The sequence below is a fragment of the Gymnoscopelus braueri genome, assembly GCF_963280865.1.
Source record: "Gymnoscopelus braueri genome assembly, chromosome: 15".
Classification (NCBI taxonomy): Eukaryota; Metazoa; Chordata; class Actinopteri; order Myctophiformes; family Myctophidae; genus Gymnoscopelus; species Gymnoscopelus braueri.
Genome location: NC_137620.1, coordinates 49,038,014 through 49,054,146, shown reverse-complemented (window position 1 = coordinate 49,054,146; position 16,133 = coordinate 49,038,014). Strand labels below are relative to the sequence as shown.

The 16,133-nt window shown below is 41.1% G+C and overlaps 1 protein-coding gene across 1 annotated transcript in view; it reads right to left on the bottom strand.

Moving 5' to 3' along the window:
- Positions 1-16,133, bottom strand: part of LOC308102372 (uncharacterized protein) — a 1,220,233-nt gene that overhangs the window by 37,674 nt on the left and 1,166,426 nt on the right. The window contains exons 34-36 of the mRNA XM_080452057.1: positions 12,400-12,513; positions 11,250-11,363; positions 10,404-10,517 (exon numbers count right to left, since the gene is read on the bottom strand). Of these exons, the coding sequence (XP_080308183.1) occupies positions 10,404-10,517; positions 11,250-11,363; positions 12,400-12,513 (342 nt within the window). The remainder of the gene's footprint in view (positions 1-10,403; positions 10,518-11,249; positions 11,364-12,399; positions 12,514-16,133) is intronic.

The following is a 16,133-nucleotide window of genomic DNA, read 5'->3' as shown; positions in this document are numbered from 1 at the left end:
CTTTGTGACTACTTTTGGTACTGGTGCGTCTCTGACCGTGTCTGTCTGTCTGTCTGTCTGTCTGTGTCCAAATGTAACAATGTTGATATTGCAGTAGTCATTTTAATGGTTAAGCTGTATAACTGATTAAATTACAATTATCAGCATAAACTGTGGTGCCGTCATGTTATCCTGCCAGAAAAATAAAACTTAAAAAAAAAAGTTTACACTTCTCTTGATTGTGGGAAAATGTTCTATCTGTTTATATTTTCTAATTGTGTATATATTGCTAATAATCTGATAGTGCCCTACCGGTCTCAACTGTGTTAGATTATAGCACCAACTAACGATGTCTGCTTTCAAATAGGCCCACTAATGGCCAACTGAACATTTTAAACCCAACTGTATAATGACTGTTTTTGAAATCCCCAGCAGTTACAAAGGTTGTTTTTCTCCTTGCAACACTATTAGGAATCAGATATATCAAGATGCATACATGTACTTTAGCCAATCTATTTAATTTAGACATAAGCTTTTTCATCCAAAATGTGTTGGCTTTAGTTGCAGTATAACAGTACAACCTGACGACTTTAAGTCATACAGTGTGTACCAGCCATGGCAATCGAGGAAACCGAAAAGAACAGATCTGCCCAGAGTGAGATGTGAACCTCTTAACTGTGGGGGGTAGTTAATATTGTATTGGTAGGAGGTGGCACCAAGAGCCACGGTAGAACATTGAAGCGGCCATCGCCTGGTGGTCAAATCTGGGATTGCAATACTTCTGCATTTAAAACGCCACTGCGCATGCTTCTACCGTTTGAAACCCACAGTTGTCGAGGCGCAACGCTATTGATTCTCACCAGTAGTCAGTAGAATATGTAAAATATATCGAATGAATTCATAACCTGTAAAATGACATCCTGCACATTGCCGTGGCCCGTGGGTATGCACAGCAGCTCTGGATTTTGCATTACTTTATTATTTTTACTGGTTTAACAATTCCCCTCTTTTTTTTGGACGTTATTGACCATATAATGCAAGAGGTTATTTGTGTTATTTGTGTAACTTGTAATCAATGAACAACCAAACGTCCAGACTCCAGTGCGCAATGGAGGGGAGAGATTGAGCTCGATGGTGATAGGGCAGGGTCTGAATATTGTAGCGTATTATAGCCTACATCCAAGTTCATGAGATTCCAGATTTCCAGCCAGTTGTAAAGACTCGATTTAAAATGACTACTGCAATATCAACATTGTTACATTTGGACACCTGGATTTCCTAGGTTCTTCCTAGGTTCCTTCTATGTATAGGCCTATGTTGACAGAGTAGACAGACAGACAGACAGACAGACAGACAGACAGAAACGGTCAGAGACGCACCACCAGTACCAAAAGTAGTCACAAAGTAGTCTTTGAACAGTTCACACAGCGAGCAAAACTTGGGGAGCCCGATTTGGGGGCTACGCAAACAGGGACTATTAATTAACCATGCTACAAGTAAATAATATAACACACATTTTGGATGAAAAGGCGCATGTCTAAATGAAAACAAGAGAATCACGTATATCTGCCCGTCCGTCCGACAGACAGACAGACAGACAGACAGACAGACAGACAGACAGACAGACAGACAGACAGACAGACAGACAGACAGATAGATATAGATCGGTCTGTAATAGCCTAATATAATAATATAGCCTATAAAAATTATGTTTATATTATAACCGTGTAGCCTACAGTATAATATATTTATATTATCTATCTATCTATCTATATATATGTCCATCTGTCTAACATTGATGTAGCCATAGTAATATTATAATCATGTAGCCTACGGTATAATAAAATTATATTTAATATATATATATATATATATAAATATACACTTTTATTTTTAAATCCTAAATCTACTTCCGCTTCTGGTCTTGTCTTTACAGTATCTTTGATTAAGATCGAGAAATGAAAGAATGAAATAGCAAAACCCTGTTTTCTTACGTTTTATCTTTTATTTTTTAATGAAGAATGAAAAATGAAAAACGGGAGCGAAACGAACATAACTTGTTTTAAAATGAAGAATGAAAAATGAAACACGGGAGCGAACGGGAGCGAAAGAACCGACACGACCCTAAATGAAAAATGAAAAATGAAAAATGAGCGCAATGGGTGGATTTCTGTTTGTGGTTTCCAAAAGAAAATCCAACTGCCAGAACGTACACGGACCCATAAGAGAGTAAAACTTATTGGGTTTCAAAAGGATGAACAAAAAAGAAATGTCAATAAAATGAATAACAATAGAAACTGTATAAAACATTCTAATGCTAAAATGTAGTAAAATATAGGGCTTTCGCCAACTAGTCGACTAGTCGCCCCCTTTTAAGGATACTTGTGCTGCTGTGCTGCTGTGCCAGAAGCGCTTCCTTAAAACAGCATAAAAATAAAGGCAGGAGAATAATAATAATAGTAATGGCATTAAAACAATGGGCTTTTTTTTTTATAGGTAAATATCGATTAGTCGACTACCACTGGGTCAAATTAGTCGACCAGTAAAAACCCTAGTTGTGAAAAGCCCTAGTACAATATCAGTTGCATAGATAGATAGACAGATAGTTACATCGCAAAAATAGCAGATCAACAAGCTCACACCGTGTTGTGGCGTTGTTAGCTTGTAGATCCGTTATTTTCGGCACGCAACACCGTAGTATAAAGTATAAATTATGCTGTAGTCCTAACAGTGCTCAGCCAATGAAATACAACTTGGAAATTAACTCTCTCATGGCCTGCCATGATAGATTAACAGACAGAAAGAAAGCACATGCATGCACACAAGCAGTCAGTCTGCATAGTAACTAATAATCTATAGCATAGCAATGTATAATCTATAGCTAAACATTGGATATAGAAGATAAACTGCTCTTAGACGATATGTCTTGTGTTTTTAGTATTCATCTCCGCCAGGCCAGAACGGCAGCCGAGGGGAGGGATTATGTTTTCACTTACGTTAATCTGTCTGTGAACAGCTAATTTCCGGACAACCGGAAGAATCGCCGCGATCAAAACAAAACCAACCATTGTATTGTGTTTTATTTTTTATTTTTTTTAGTGCCCCTTGATATTCAATGGAGAGAAGCAGGGAGGGAGGGAATCCATACACATTTCCCCCACACACCAGAAACTCAATGGGGTTTCTACCGTCTGCAGTGATGGGATTTTCATGACAGATTCGTTCTAAAATGCTTCGGTCGTTGGCGTGCACGTGAACGAACCCGTTCACTTCCTGAAACTGTTAGGTGCAGGCGGGCGAGCTGCTCTCCTGTGACAGACCATCAGACAGACAGACAGACAGACAGACAGCGGTGCGGTTGCCTTGTGATCGCGTCAGTCTTTCCACCACGGTGCACGGTGCTCTCAGCCTGGGGACCTCGCCTCTCGCTAAATTTATACAATAAATGAAATGAAAGCTGCGTTGCCACGGACATTATTATTTTTTTGGGTGGGGGGGGGGGGCCTGGAAATGATCCAAACACCACCGAAGAAGTGTACACCCAGAGATCACGTGACCAGAAGCAAAAAAAGACTGTATTATAAAATGTAATGGTAACTGCAGATTCTGTATGTAAAATCTTTATAAAAAAAGCGTATAAAACAGCGCAATCTGTAGCGTCACATTAAACTCTTCAGTGAAACATGGAGCCTATATGAGCTCTCATTCTATCAGCTGTCCACGCTGACAGAAGCGTCTCCTCTCCTGTCCCTCTCTGTCCCTCTCCTCTCCATGTCAACGTAACAAGTGAACACATCGCTTTGTTCCACAAATGTGCTCATTCCTGCTCTACTCCTGCGCTAAATATCTGATCTACAAACATAAAACAGTCGCTGGCTGACGAGCCCTCTGCTTGTAGATCGGATCTGTTGGCGCAGCATTGGGTTGCCAAATTTTGTGAGAGAAATAAGCAGTCAGGTCTATGTTACTGCATGCGTTGTGCCCTGACAAAACAGTGAGGCATGAAACCATTGCATTGTAAATGGGGTTTATAGCCGAGGCTAATTTGCAACCCCAGTCCCTGGTTAGACCTTTCTATATAAATATTTACCTAATAAAAAATAATTTACAAAAGGACATGCATGAAGCTCTAATCTAAACAAGTATGAAAAGATATTTATATCTGCAAAGTAACTAGTAACTAAAGTTTTCAAATAATTGTACAAGATTTGCCTCTGAGCTGTAGTGGAGTAGAAAAGTATTACCATTATAATGTAATTATATATATAATTATATAATAATAATAATAATAATAGAAAGACGTGAAAAACAAGCCCAAAGTCGCTTATAATAAGCAGACATGGCAACATAGACTCGTTGCGCAGCAGCAAGTCTGCTGTCTACGGGCGCTCTGCGGGGGGTCTCGAGGTGTGAACTACTCTTCCATGGGGGAGAGAGGGGGAGAGCGGTCAATTTAGCCGAAATATAACGGCTGGGATGGTATATATGGTATATATTTCATATTTATAATAAGTTTCAGGAAAAAAAAATACTGAAATGATTTGAAACATATATTTAGGAAAAGTCATGAAAGGGGAACTTTCTCAGATAGTCCAGTACCTGGCCTGTAGTCCTGTTTGCAATTTGGTGTTGGGGGAATTTCTCACCTGAACTGAGTCAGTGGGTCCCTAGACATGAAAAATCACGGAGGTGCTTGTCCGCCAGAGTGGCACGAATGGCGCAATGGCCAAATCAAAAATGGCTGCCATCGGCTATGATGAAAATCCAACTCATTTGTTTTTGAGTGGATATACACATATAATACCTCCATTTTGACTAATTGGGGTGTGTGGAATTCATTTTTGATATTGTTATGACCATTTTGGGTGATTTTGACCTTGAAAGGTCATGGTCAAGGTCATTTTGCTATTCCAAAGACATTGGCCATAACTTGGCCATTGTTAGGAGTAAAAACAGGTGCAATAAGTCTAATCCAACTCATTCTGATATTTAGAATTCCTTTCTGATATTGTTTTGACCATTAAGGATCATCTTGTCATTGAAATATCAATATCAATGTCATTATTCAATAACTCGATTTTTTAAAACATGAACATGAAAAATATAACAATTCTAAATATCTCCCTTTAACTTTTATTTGGTTTGGGTGCTTTAATTAGAAAATAAGACAAGATAAGATGCTGGTTAGTGTGATGGGTTTTTACATGAAGGATTTTCCAGTTTTCCATGGCAGAATATGATGCACGGAACTCCAGCAGCATGGTAGCCACATCGCCGAGTGTCGCACTTGCCTGCACACTTGCATACTCGGTGGTAAGGGCTTCAGACATTTTGATGGCCGTAGCGTACTAAAGTGCTCCTCCCATCCATGTTCCACTGGCTCTAATCTTGCCTCAGGTTCCTTGGCTGTCGCAAGCAGGTGGCAAGCCCTATGCACCAGAAAAGCACCATGTTTGATGTGACCTCTGATCACACTTGTGGGAGGGATAGCATCAATTCCAGCGCTGGCACTGGTATAGCTTTACCTGAGGTTATCAAACGTCTCAGCAGTTGTACTTGACCTGGCCCCTGCCCGGACACGTACCAAGTACTTTTCTGTCTTGTTCTGTCAAGGTGTCTGCCTCTCCAAAGTTTGTTAAATATTGTACTGGGTCAGAAGCCATAGCTGCATGTTTGGTCCCCACCTTGCTCATGCAGTCTTCTCCAGTCAGGATATGCGCCTTGATCACTGTCTTGGCTAGTGGTGCTCCACGATGAGAGACTGCTTGATGCAGTGGAAGCATGCGCCACTTCTCACCAGTGCCATACTGCTGCCAGATCTCCTTCACCCCCAGTGCTTGGAAGTATGGGGTGTAGTATAGCAGTAATGCGAAGGTGTCTGTATCATTGGAGACTATGACAACTCTCTTGCTCTGTTTCACACGAACACATCACTCCAAATGCACCACCAATCTGGTGTCAGCCTCCTCAATCCAGCTCAAGAGGTCTGAGATCTTTTCACCACCAGCCGCCTTTGCTGGGAGCACCTCATCTTCAGAGACAACAGAGCTGACAATGATGGTAGCATTGCCACAGGCTTGACTGCACACCATATCCCGAACTAGCAGCGGGAGATTCCGCTTGTTCTCCTCAGACGACCAGAACTTGTCAAGTTGCTGAGGGATGGGCGTGTCTCTGTTCATGCCAATGATGTCGATTCCTGTTCTTGAGTCTGTGTGCCGCATGCGCTCCCCTTCCTTTAGAGACATCTCAATGTAGGAATCGAGTATGAGATGGATGAACCCTGGCTCTTGGCAGAGGGATAATGTTGAGCTGATGATGGCGTTGATGACAGCACCTAAAGTAGGGAATCGTGCAAGTGGCATCTGCCGCATTTTCGACATGAAATCTACAACAACATGAGTGGCAAGAGTAGACTTTGGACTCCATTGGGTGAGATCAAGTTCAGGCTCAATCTCACTGACAAGTTTTGACTTATTGACATGAGCTGGAAGGTCACCATCAAACAAGGGAGATGCTGAGAGCACATCATGAGTAAGTATCTGCCGGATGTTCATGCCCCGCTCCATAGCAATGTCCATACTCCTATGTGCCTCGGCCATGTCTTTGGATGAGACTAACTTCTGCTCCTTCAGAATGGTTGTTGGCGTCTTCTGCGGTTGCTAGTTGAACTGAGGTAACTTACGCTTTGATATGGTTGTGCTCATTTTCTTGGTGTTCTCAACTAACCTCTCCTGTCTGTATGAGCAGTAGACACGGTCCCCATTTTTTAGACAATTGAGCAGGCGTGGAGTGACCCCTCGGTCAACAGCTTGCTTTTTGAGCAGATTTTGCTGTGGCACAGGCACATTGACCATCATTGAGTATGGATTCTGACGCTCTAGCACGAAGTCCAGCAGCTTCGCCACATTCCGGTTGAATGTAAGGCGGCGAGTGGTACTCAGCGCATGCTGGAGATGGCATTCTGTATGTTTCATGGTGTGGTTGTTGGTGAGAAAGTTGAGGACATTGGTGATTGACCCAATCTCGTGGAACAAGAGCTTGAACTCTGCCACAGAATTTGCATTGTGTCTGGCTCCTACTACAGAGTGACCTCCTGGACCCTTCGACACTCGCTGAATGGTCTGCTCAACCTTCATGTCACCTCCTACAGCCCAGACCCAGCCTGGGCGATCCTGAATAACCCACTGGCCTATAGAGAAGCGCCGGTAGAGCTCAGGATGTGAGAACTCTAACACCTTGATTTGTTCAAGATACCATGAGCCATGACGCAGGTAGTTTATGCAATCACATTCTGCAAAGATTGGCATAGAGTCCGCATGTAGATTCCAGTTTCCTTCTCTTTCGGAGACTACAGCAGTCTTGATGACGGCCACCAACAAAATTCTCATTTGATTTTGTGGTATGTTTTTTTTTGTACATCACTTTTATTCCTACATAGTCTAGTTTGCTAATTTCAACACCCAATTAAAATAAAAGTTAAACAGAGATGTTTAGAATTGTTATTTTTCTCATGTACATGTCTTTTGCTGTAAATAAAATAATTTATTATGAAAAAGAATGCAATAAAAGGGATAGTAAAGTATAAAATCGTAATTGAATTATTGAAAAATGACATTGACATTGATATTTCAATGACAAGATGATCCTTAATGGTCAAAACGATATCAGAAATTAATTCTAAATGTCAGAATTAGTTGAAATAGACTTATTGCACCTGTTTTTACTCCTAACAATGGCCAAGTTATGGCCAATGTCTTTGGAATAGCAAAATGACCTTGATCATGACCTTTCAAGGTCAAAATCACCCAAAATGGTCATAACAATATCAGAAATGAATTCCACACACCCCAATTATTCAAAATGGATGTATTACATTTGTTTATACATTCAGAAACAAAAAAGTTGGATTTTCATCATAGCCGATGGCGGCCATTTTTGATTTGGCCATTGCGCCATTCGTGCCACTCTGGCGAACAAGCACCTCCGTGATTTTTCATGTCTAGGGACCCACTGACTCAGTTCAGGTGAGAAATTCCCCCAACACGAAATTGGAAACAGGACTACAGGCCAGGTACAGGACTAAGAGCAGAAAATCGGTCATATTGATGGCTTAGTCATGCAAGTGTTAATTAATTCCTGGCAGTGAATGAGTTAAATTAATGCTATCGGCTGCAACTGTAGTGAGGGCGGGTCTTCACTCGGTAGAAACAGTACAAACCTTACCCTACTTTATCATTCATTTTAAAATTAATGGAACCATAATGTACTAAACACATATCATGATGATTTAAAAAAGACTTTAAACTAACGATTGAAAACATAAAGTGTTTATGAAAAGGTTTACTAAGGTAATAAAATCAAGGGTAAAGTTTGACCTAAAAAAAAAAAAAAAAAAAAAAATCCAGCAGAGTAGTTTGCCCCTTGGTTTCAAAGGGATAAACACAAAAAAAACTAGAAAAAGTGCTCCTCGGAGCACAGGTCTCCGCCAGGTCAGGTACGTTATTCTGGCCTCCTGGTGGCGCTATAATAGGCCAATGTGAAAAGGGTGCCAACCGTGCCATTTATTCTTGCATTGACACTGCATTCATGATTTGAGGCATTTTGTTCCAAAAATGTGTTTTGCTAAATTAGACCTGCTGGTGGCGCTATAACAGGCCAATGTGAGAAGGGTGGTATTTGTTCCTTGGCCTAGTGGGAATGTGCGTGTGAAATTTCACGGAAATCGCAAGCTGTGTGTATACTTTGAGGCTTTTTGTTCAAAACGGACCAATCCTGCAAACTTTGGAAGCCAACCTTAGGCAATGAGGATGGAATATGGGAAATCGGACAGATCCGTGTTGATCACATGACTATAGTGATACTGTGTACCGATTTGCATGATGTTTGGATAAAATTTGTAGGAGTAATATAAAAAAATGGGTTTTGCACAAATCGGCCTATAACAGGCCCATGTGAAAGATTTGGGGCAGAGGTTCTGAATTGGCATCCAGGGAGTGTGTGTGCACAGCGACCGGGCCAACGGTGCCGGAGATTAGCTGGTGACAGACGGACGGACACACACACACGGACGGACAGGGGGTAAAACATACTCTCTCGCCATGCCTTCGGCCTGGCGGAGACAATTAATAAATAAATCTGAATTTACATATATATGTATATATATATTCCAAATATTATGTAACTTTCTTTTCAAAGTAATTTTGAAAATAGCAGATCTAAGCTCACAACTCGTGAATGCAACATGTTGTGAGCTTGTAGATCGGCTATTAACAAATAGCCAATGTACTGTATAGGTTTAAAGTGCTCACGTAGCGTAATCGCTTCTTTCAGGCTTGTTTTCATAGAACTGGCTGCTTATTTCTCTCACAAAATCTGGCAACAGTGGTTCCACGGCTTTGCACCAGAGCCGAGGTGAACCATGACATCACATGTTTTGCGAATTTCCCCGTATTTCCTGTTTACATGGAGACGTGTGGCTTAGAGTTCTCAAATTCTGCCCGAACCCGACCCAACGTTTTCGGGCCGGGCCCAAAACCTATGCTAATTAGTCGGGCCGGGCCGGGCCGAGCCTCGGGTTCTGTGGAGATTATTTTTTATATAGAATACAAATCTATTACCCCCCCAAAAAACTATTCAACTGCACCAAGCGGCCTAACGGTAAGGCCGAAGGAAATGAAAGTGGATGTGTTGGATGCAACTCAAAGTGAACTTTACTCAAGTATATAGGTTGTCGCCGTCCGACCTTCCTAGCCCGTGTTATTAAAGAAAAACGGGCGAAAATGGCCAAAACTCAATCGAAAAACATTAAGATGTTTTGGCCATTACTCTGGAATGGAAGGTCCAATCTGCTCAGTTCAAAGCTTGTTGGATGCATGACATTGAGGACACTTTACGGGTTTTTGGGCCTTAAAGTATGGTAATTGTTCGGGTCGTACTACAGTCTCTACAGTGAGAGATGCTCGGACCTAGTTCCCCATAGATGATAGGAAAATGCATTCTACAACCAAAATGTGGAATGCCCTACCAACAGTCATTAAAGGTCCTGATTCCTTATCCACACTGGGAAAAAATGGAAAAAAAACATGGCAAACATCTCTGTCCTCAAATTACAATAGGACTTAGAATTCTATCCTCTACCATCTTGCCCCCAGAGAGTCAAACAACTCACTCCTTCACCGGGCTCCACAGAAAGAGCCCTGTGGGAGTGGCCTCTGCTCCCTGCCCCCCTCCCTGCGAAGCGTTGTGACATTGTAGATCAGCCATTTCCGGTGAACGACACCGCAAAGTCTATATGTAATAATTGGACAGGGAGGGCACACTATTATAATACTTTGTTTTGTTTTGTAATTTGCACAAACGTAGCACTGTGTAACACATGTGTCATGTTATAGTGTTGTGTATATTGTAATGCATTATCATACTTTGTGTGTGGAGGTCCAGGTTCATTACTGAAGTCAATTAGTGCTCCTTTAGACCAGTCACTCTTCATAGACACACAGCTGGGTGTTGGAGACTCTGGTCTGTGGTGAACACTTCTGGAATCATAATAAATGTTTAAAAGTAACATTGTGAATGAAAAAGGTCAGTTTGTTCGAGATTATTTAGTGTTGTATACCATTATACAAGTATTAGAGAGTAAAACTGAAATAAGAACATTTATTTAATTCACATTATTGCAGTGATTGAAACAGTCGGTTTATTTAATATTCTTCATTTTAACAATCCATTATTCAAGCATAAGTAAAATTCCTTGGGTTTCGGCTGCTCGACATTGCAACAACAACGAAAACAATTCATATAATAATAGAAAGACAGTAAAAATATAGCTGCAAGCAGCAGCTTGGGGCCAAGCACTGAGCTTAACACACCATAGCAACAGCATGTGGTCAATCAGTTTCATATTCCTCCAGTGGCCACTAGGGGGAGGCTAGCTACCACTGTACAATGATTGGCCGTTAGGCCATAGTTATCTCCCATGCATGTTCTAAAAATCACAGGAAGAAGTAGTTCTATAATAAAATACAAAATAGCAAATAGGTGGAGGTTATAGGTTACAGTGGAAAATGTTTGGAATGAAAGGCATAGTGTGTAAAAAAAAAAAGTTAAAACAAAAAAAAAAGTTTCATGTCTGTAGGTTAAATTATCATTCACAAACTGAACACATAGTAAACGTCTTGTTTAGTTTTTTGGGGAATTTGCACAAAGTAGCACTGTGTAACACATGTGTCATGTTATATTGTTGTGTATATTGTAATGGATTCACATACTGTGTGTGTGGCGGTCCAGGTTCATTACTGAAGTTAGGATTTTGTCCTTTAGACCAGTCACTCTTCATAGACACACAGCTGGGTGTTGGAGACTCTGGTCTGTGGTGAACACTTCTGGAATCATAATAAATGTTTAAAAGTATCATGTGAATGAAAAAGGTCAGTTTGTTCGAGATTATTTAGTGTTGTATACCATTATACAAGTATTAGAGAGTAAAACTGCTTGGGAAACTGTAAAAAAAAAGAAAAAAAAAAAGTAGAATTCTAATGCTAAAAGGAAGTACAACATCAGTTTCATAGAAAGACAGACATCCCACAGTTCCATAGCAAAAATAGCAGATCTACAAGTTCACGACATGACACGTTGTGAGCTTGTAGATCTGTTTTTTTTTTCTTTCAAATAGCCAATGTACTGTATAGGTTTATAAGTGCTCATGTAGTCTAGTCGCTTCTTTCAGGCTTGTTTTCATAGAACTGGCTGCTTATTTCTCTCACCAAATCTGGCAACAGTGGTTCAACGGCTCTGCACCAAAGCCGAGGTGAACCATGACATCACACGTTGTGCAAATTCCCCCGTGTTTCCTGTTTACATGGAGACGTGAAGCCTAGAGTTCTCAAATTCTGCCCGAACCCGACCCTACCCGACCCAACGTTTTTGGGCCGGGACCAAAATCTATGCTAATTATTTATATAGAATAAAAATCTATTACCCCAAAAAATACATTTCAACTGCTCCTTGCGGCCTAACGGTAAGGCGTTTTCAAGATGTTTTGTCCATTATCTCTGGAACAGAAAGTCCAATCTGCTCAGTTCAAAGCTTGTTGGATGCGTGACTTAGAGGACATTAAGCACATAATAACACTTTACGAGTTTTCGGGCACAAAAGTATCGGCCCGGCCCAGTAGGGCCCAGTTAGGGCCAGGCCTTAATTTTCAGACCCGTTGAGAACTCTAGCGAGGAGTAGCGTTTTCATAGATTTCCACTCTAGAAGGTGGTTTCACTTTGTTGTGGTTTCAACCCCAGATAACGCTGTTGTCGTCTAAACGGACGGCACATCTGATATTTTATTTTGTGGTTTTCTCTAGAGAACGTTGTCATCTAAACTGGGGCCTGAATCATGTGTTGTTTTCTGTGTGTTTTACATTCTGACCTGTGATCAGTAGACTGGTGTTCATCTTTGAAGTCAATATATTTAGGCATGGACCAGTCACTCTTCATGGAGACACAGCTGGGTACAGGAGACCCTGCTCTCCGCTGATGGACCCTGAGAGAAAGAGAGGATTATTCAAATGGTTCTCACCTCACCTGACCCCAGCTCACTTTGTAAAGCTAGGACGGCTCAAGATAGAAGACAGAGTATAGACACTTGCAATGAGCCTGGTCTGTAAGATATTCAGATACTCAGAGGAACAATACGTCTAACCCTTTAAGATACTAGAGGAACAGTGTCCATGTACCTAACCTACCCTACAGTCTCTACAGTGAGAGACGCTCTGACCTAGTTCCCCATAGATGATGGGAAAATGCATTCTACAACCAAAATGTGGAATGCCCTACCAACAGTCATGAAAGGTCCTGATTCCAGTGTGGCTGAAGGTCAAGCAAGACAGAACCACCTCACAGGCCATGAAACTAAAATGCTGCTTAATTATATGCATGTAAAACATTATGCTTTTATTTTAAATAAGTGAGACACAACTACCCAAAGGTGTGCATGTGTCTCTTGAGCCTGGGATATCACATCCTACCATAACAATCCAGTAGAATTAATGGTTAACTATCAAAGTGAAATTAGCAGTTGCAGTTATTAGGTCAGTTTTCTCATGTAATGCCTTAAGCATAAATTAAGATGGACCTCTCTTTGTGTCTGTGACTCTGTGTGATTAGGCTCAGTGAGTGGACATGTGCGCGCCCGGCTCGGTTCAGATTTGCGATATATTTTGTTGTGTGCGGTATCGTGCACCAAAAAATGCCGATCTACAAGCTCACAACATGTCATGCTGTGAAGCGTTGTGAGCTTGTATATTAGCTATTGCCGGTGCACGACACCGCACCCAATTAAGTAAAATCAAGGTGTGGCGTACGGCATGGATTTATTATACAGAGGGCAATTATTTCAACATGAAATGCTTCATTCAAGTTCAGGAAAGCCACCTCTCCATGCCTTCAAGTACAAAGCATGGAAAGGGGGGGGGGGGTTCTTTCACCATAGTAAATGCTGTATTCACGGTCTGTAGAGAAGGCACTATTTACAGACGGGTAAAAGGGCAGGGGCTTAAACCCCCTTTGATGTTTATGTGTACATGCCTGGTGTTTATTGTATAGGAGGATTCACATACTTTGTGTGTGGAGGTCCAGGTTCATTACTGAAGATAAGAGGATGTCCTTTAGACCGGTCACTCTTCATAGACACACAGCTGGGTGTTGGAGACTCTGGTCTGTGGTGAACACTTCTGGAATCAGAAAAAAATGTATCTTCAATTAGCATGTGATTGAAGAAGACAGTTTATTAATGCAACGTGAGCTCCACCAACCAGATACACCAATCAGATACAGCGATGTAACCGGACCTTACGCTTTAGCATTGTGGATAGTGAAGTTATTCCTCTGTGAGATCATCAGTTAAAAATGCTGCTTAAAACTAGAGCGAAAGTCGATTGCATATAAAAGGATTCACATACTTTGTGTCTGGAGGTCCAGGTTCATTACTGAAGGCAGGAGGAAGTCCTTTAGACCGGTTACTCTTCATAGACACACATCTGGGTGTTGGAGACTCTGGTCTGTGGTGAACACTTCTGGAATCATTAAAAAAAAAAAACCCCAAAACATTGTTTTAATTAATATGTGATTGAAAAAGATGGTTTATTAAATATTCTTTATTGTAACGTCCCATTATTCATGTTATAGTGTTGTGTATATTGTAATGGATTAACATACTGTGTGTGTGGAGGTCCAGGTTCATTACTGAAGTCAGGAGGATAATCTTTAGACGTGTCACTCTTCATAGAGACACAGCTGGATGTTGGAGACTCTGGTCTGTGGTGAACACTTCTGGAAACATACAAATGTTTATACAGTTATTATGTAAATGAAAAGGTCAGTTTGTTCAAGATTATTTATTGTCACATCACATTATGAAAGTATAACAGAGTTTTTGGGGTTTCAACTCCTCGACATTGCTGCAACAATAACCAGGGATGCATTGTTCATGGGACACAGTAACAGGCCGTACAAACACTTTTTTGAGCAGGAGCCCGCCACGCACACACACACACGCATCAAATTAAAACAACCTCAACAAAGTTTACAAAGGCTTCCGACTGCCGGGTGTCACACCAACATGAATTAACATAGGAATGAGCCTAGATGCATATCAATGGTCCATTGTGTGACCTGTAGTGTAGGTTTTAAGCGACGTGCGTGTGACGTCTTTAAAATAGCGTCCCACCACTAACACACCAATACAACACTGACAATAACATGCAGACAGTCAGTCTGTATAGAGCAGCTTCACCACTGAACATCACATTGTGATTTGTACCACTTCATTCACAAACTGTAACTTATAATCTATAGATAAACATTACAGAGACATACTGTGTGTGTGGAGGTCCAGGTTCTTTAGTCCAGTCACTCTTCACTGTTGGAGACTCTGGTCTGTGGATGTGATGTTTGTCAGGTCCCTCCTCCTCTCTCTCCACACACTCACTCATCTTTAGGTCTTTATTAAACCTGTCAGGGTTACAGTCAATGAAATAGATCAGAAAACAGGAAATACTGCATGTGCTGGCCACAGCACGACACACACACACACACACACACACACACACACACACACACACACACACACACACACACACACACACACACACACACACACACACACACACACACACACACACACACACACACACACACACACACACACACACACACACACACACACACTCTAATAGAAATCACAAAGGCTTAATAACAGAAATAGTCTATGTAAGTTTAATTAATTGCAAAACATGACACCCCTTATTCAAAACAGATGGCGAATGCATTCTTCTCTTTATAGGGCCTACACAGGTAATACCACAAACTACCTGTGAGACCTTTATGAATTGAACCTCACAGTCAGCCAGCCAGCCAGTCAGCCAGCCAGCAATGATAATGAATTTATTTATATACCGCTTTTCCAAACAAGGTTACGAAGTGCTTTACATATAAAAGAGCAGCATAATAACCACACAGGTTAAAACAACATACATAAAAGCAACACATAATATCAATAAGTAACATAATTAAAACAATTAACAAAGAAGAAAGAACAATTAACAACTGATAATATGAAACCTGAGAGCACAAGGCAAAACAGCTAAGAAAAGGCCTTAACATAAAGGTAGGCTTTTAGAAGTGATTTAAAAGAAGACACATAATTGCAGGGCATTCCAAAGCGTGGGCGCCCGGAATGCGAAAGCCCGATCGCCTCGGGTGACGAAATTAGTCGTAGGGACTGTAAGGAGAGCCTTACCCCGTGGATCTAAGGCGGCGCCCAGGTTCATAGGGGGGCAGCAAGTGTTTGATGTAGCTGGGGGCCAGTCCCTGCCAGGCTTTAAAAGTTATCAGTAAAATCTTAAAATCTATTCTGAATCTAACAGGTAACCAGTGAAGTGCAGCTAGGATGGGTGTAATGTGATCACGTTTCTTAGTGTTTGTTAATAGTCTTGCAGCTGAATTCTGTACCAGTTGGAGGCGAGAAATGGCTTTTTTACAGAGGCCAGAGAATAAAGAGTTACAGAAATCCAAACGTGATGACATGAATGCGTGAATTACCCTTTTCTGCTGGAGATAAAAAAGGTTTAATTCTATGTTACGTAGCTGGAAATAACATGTCTG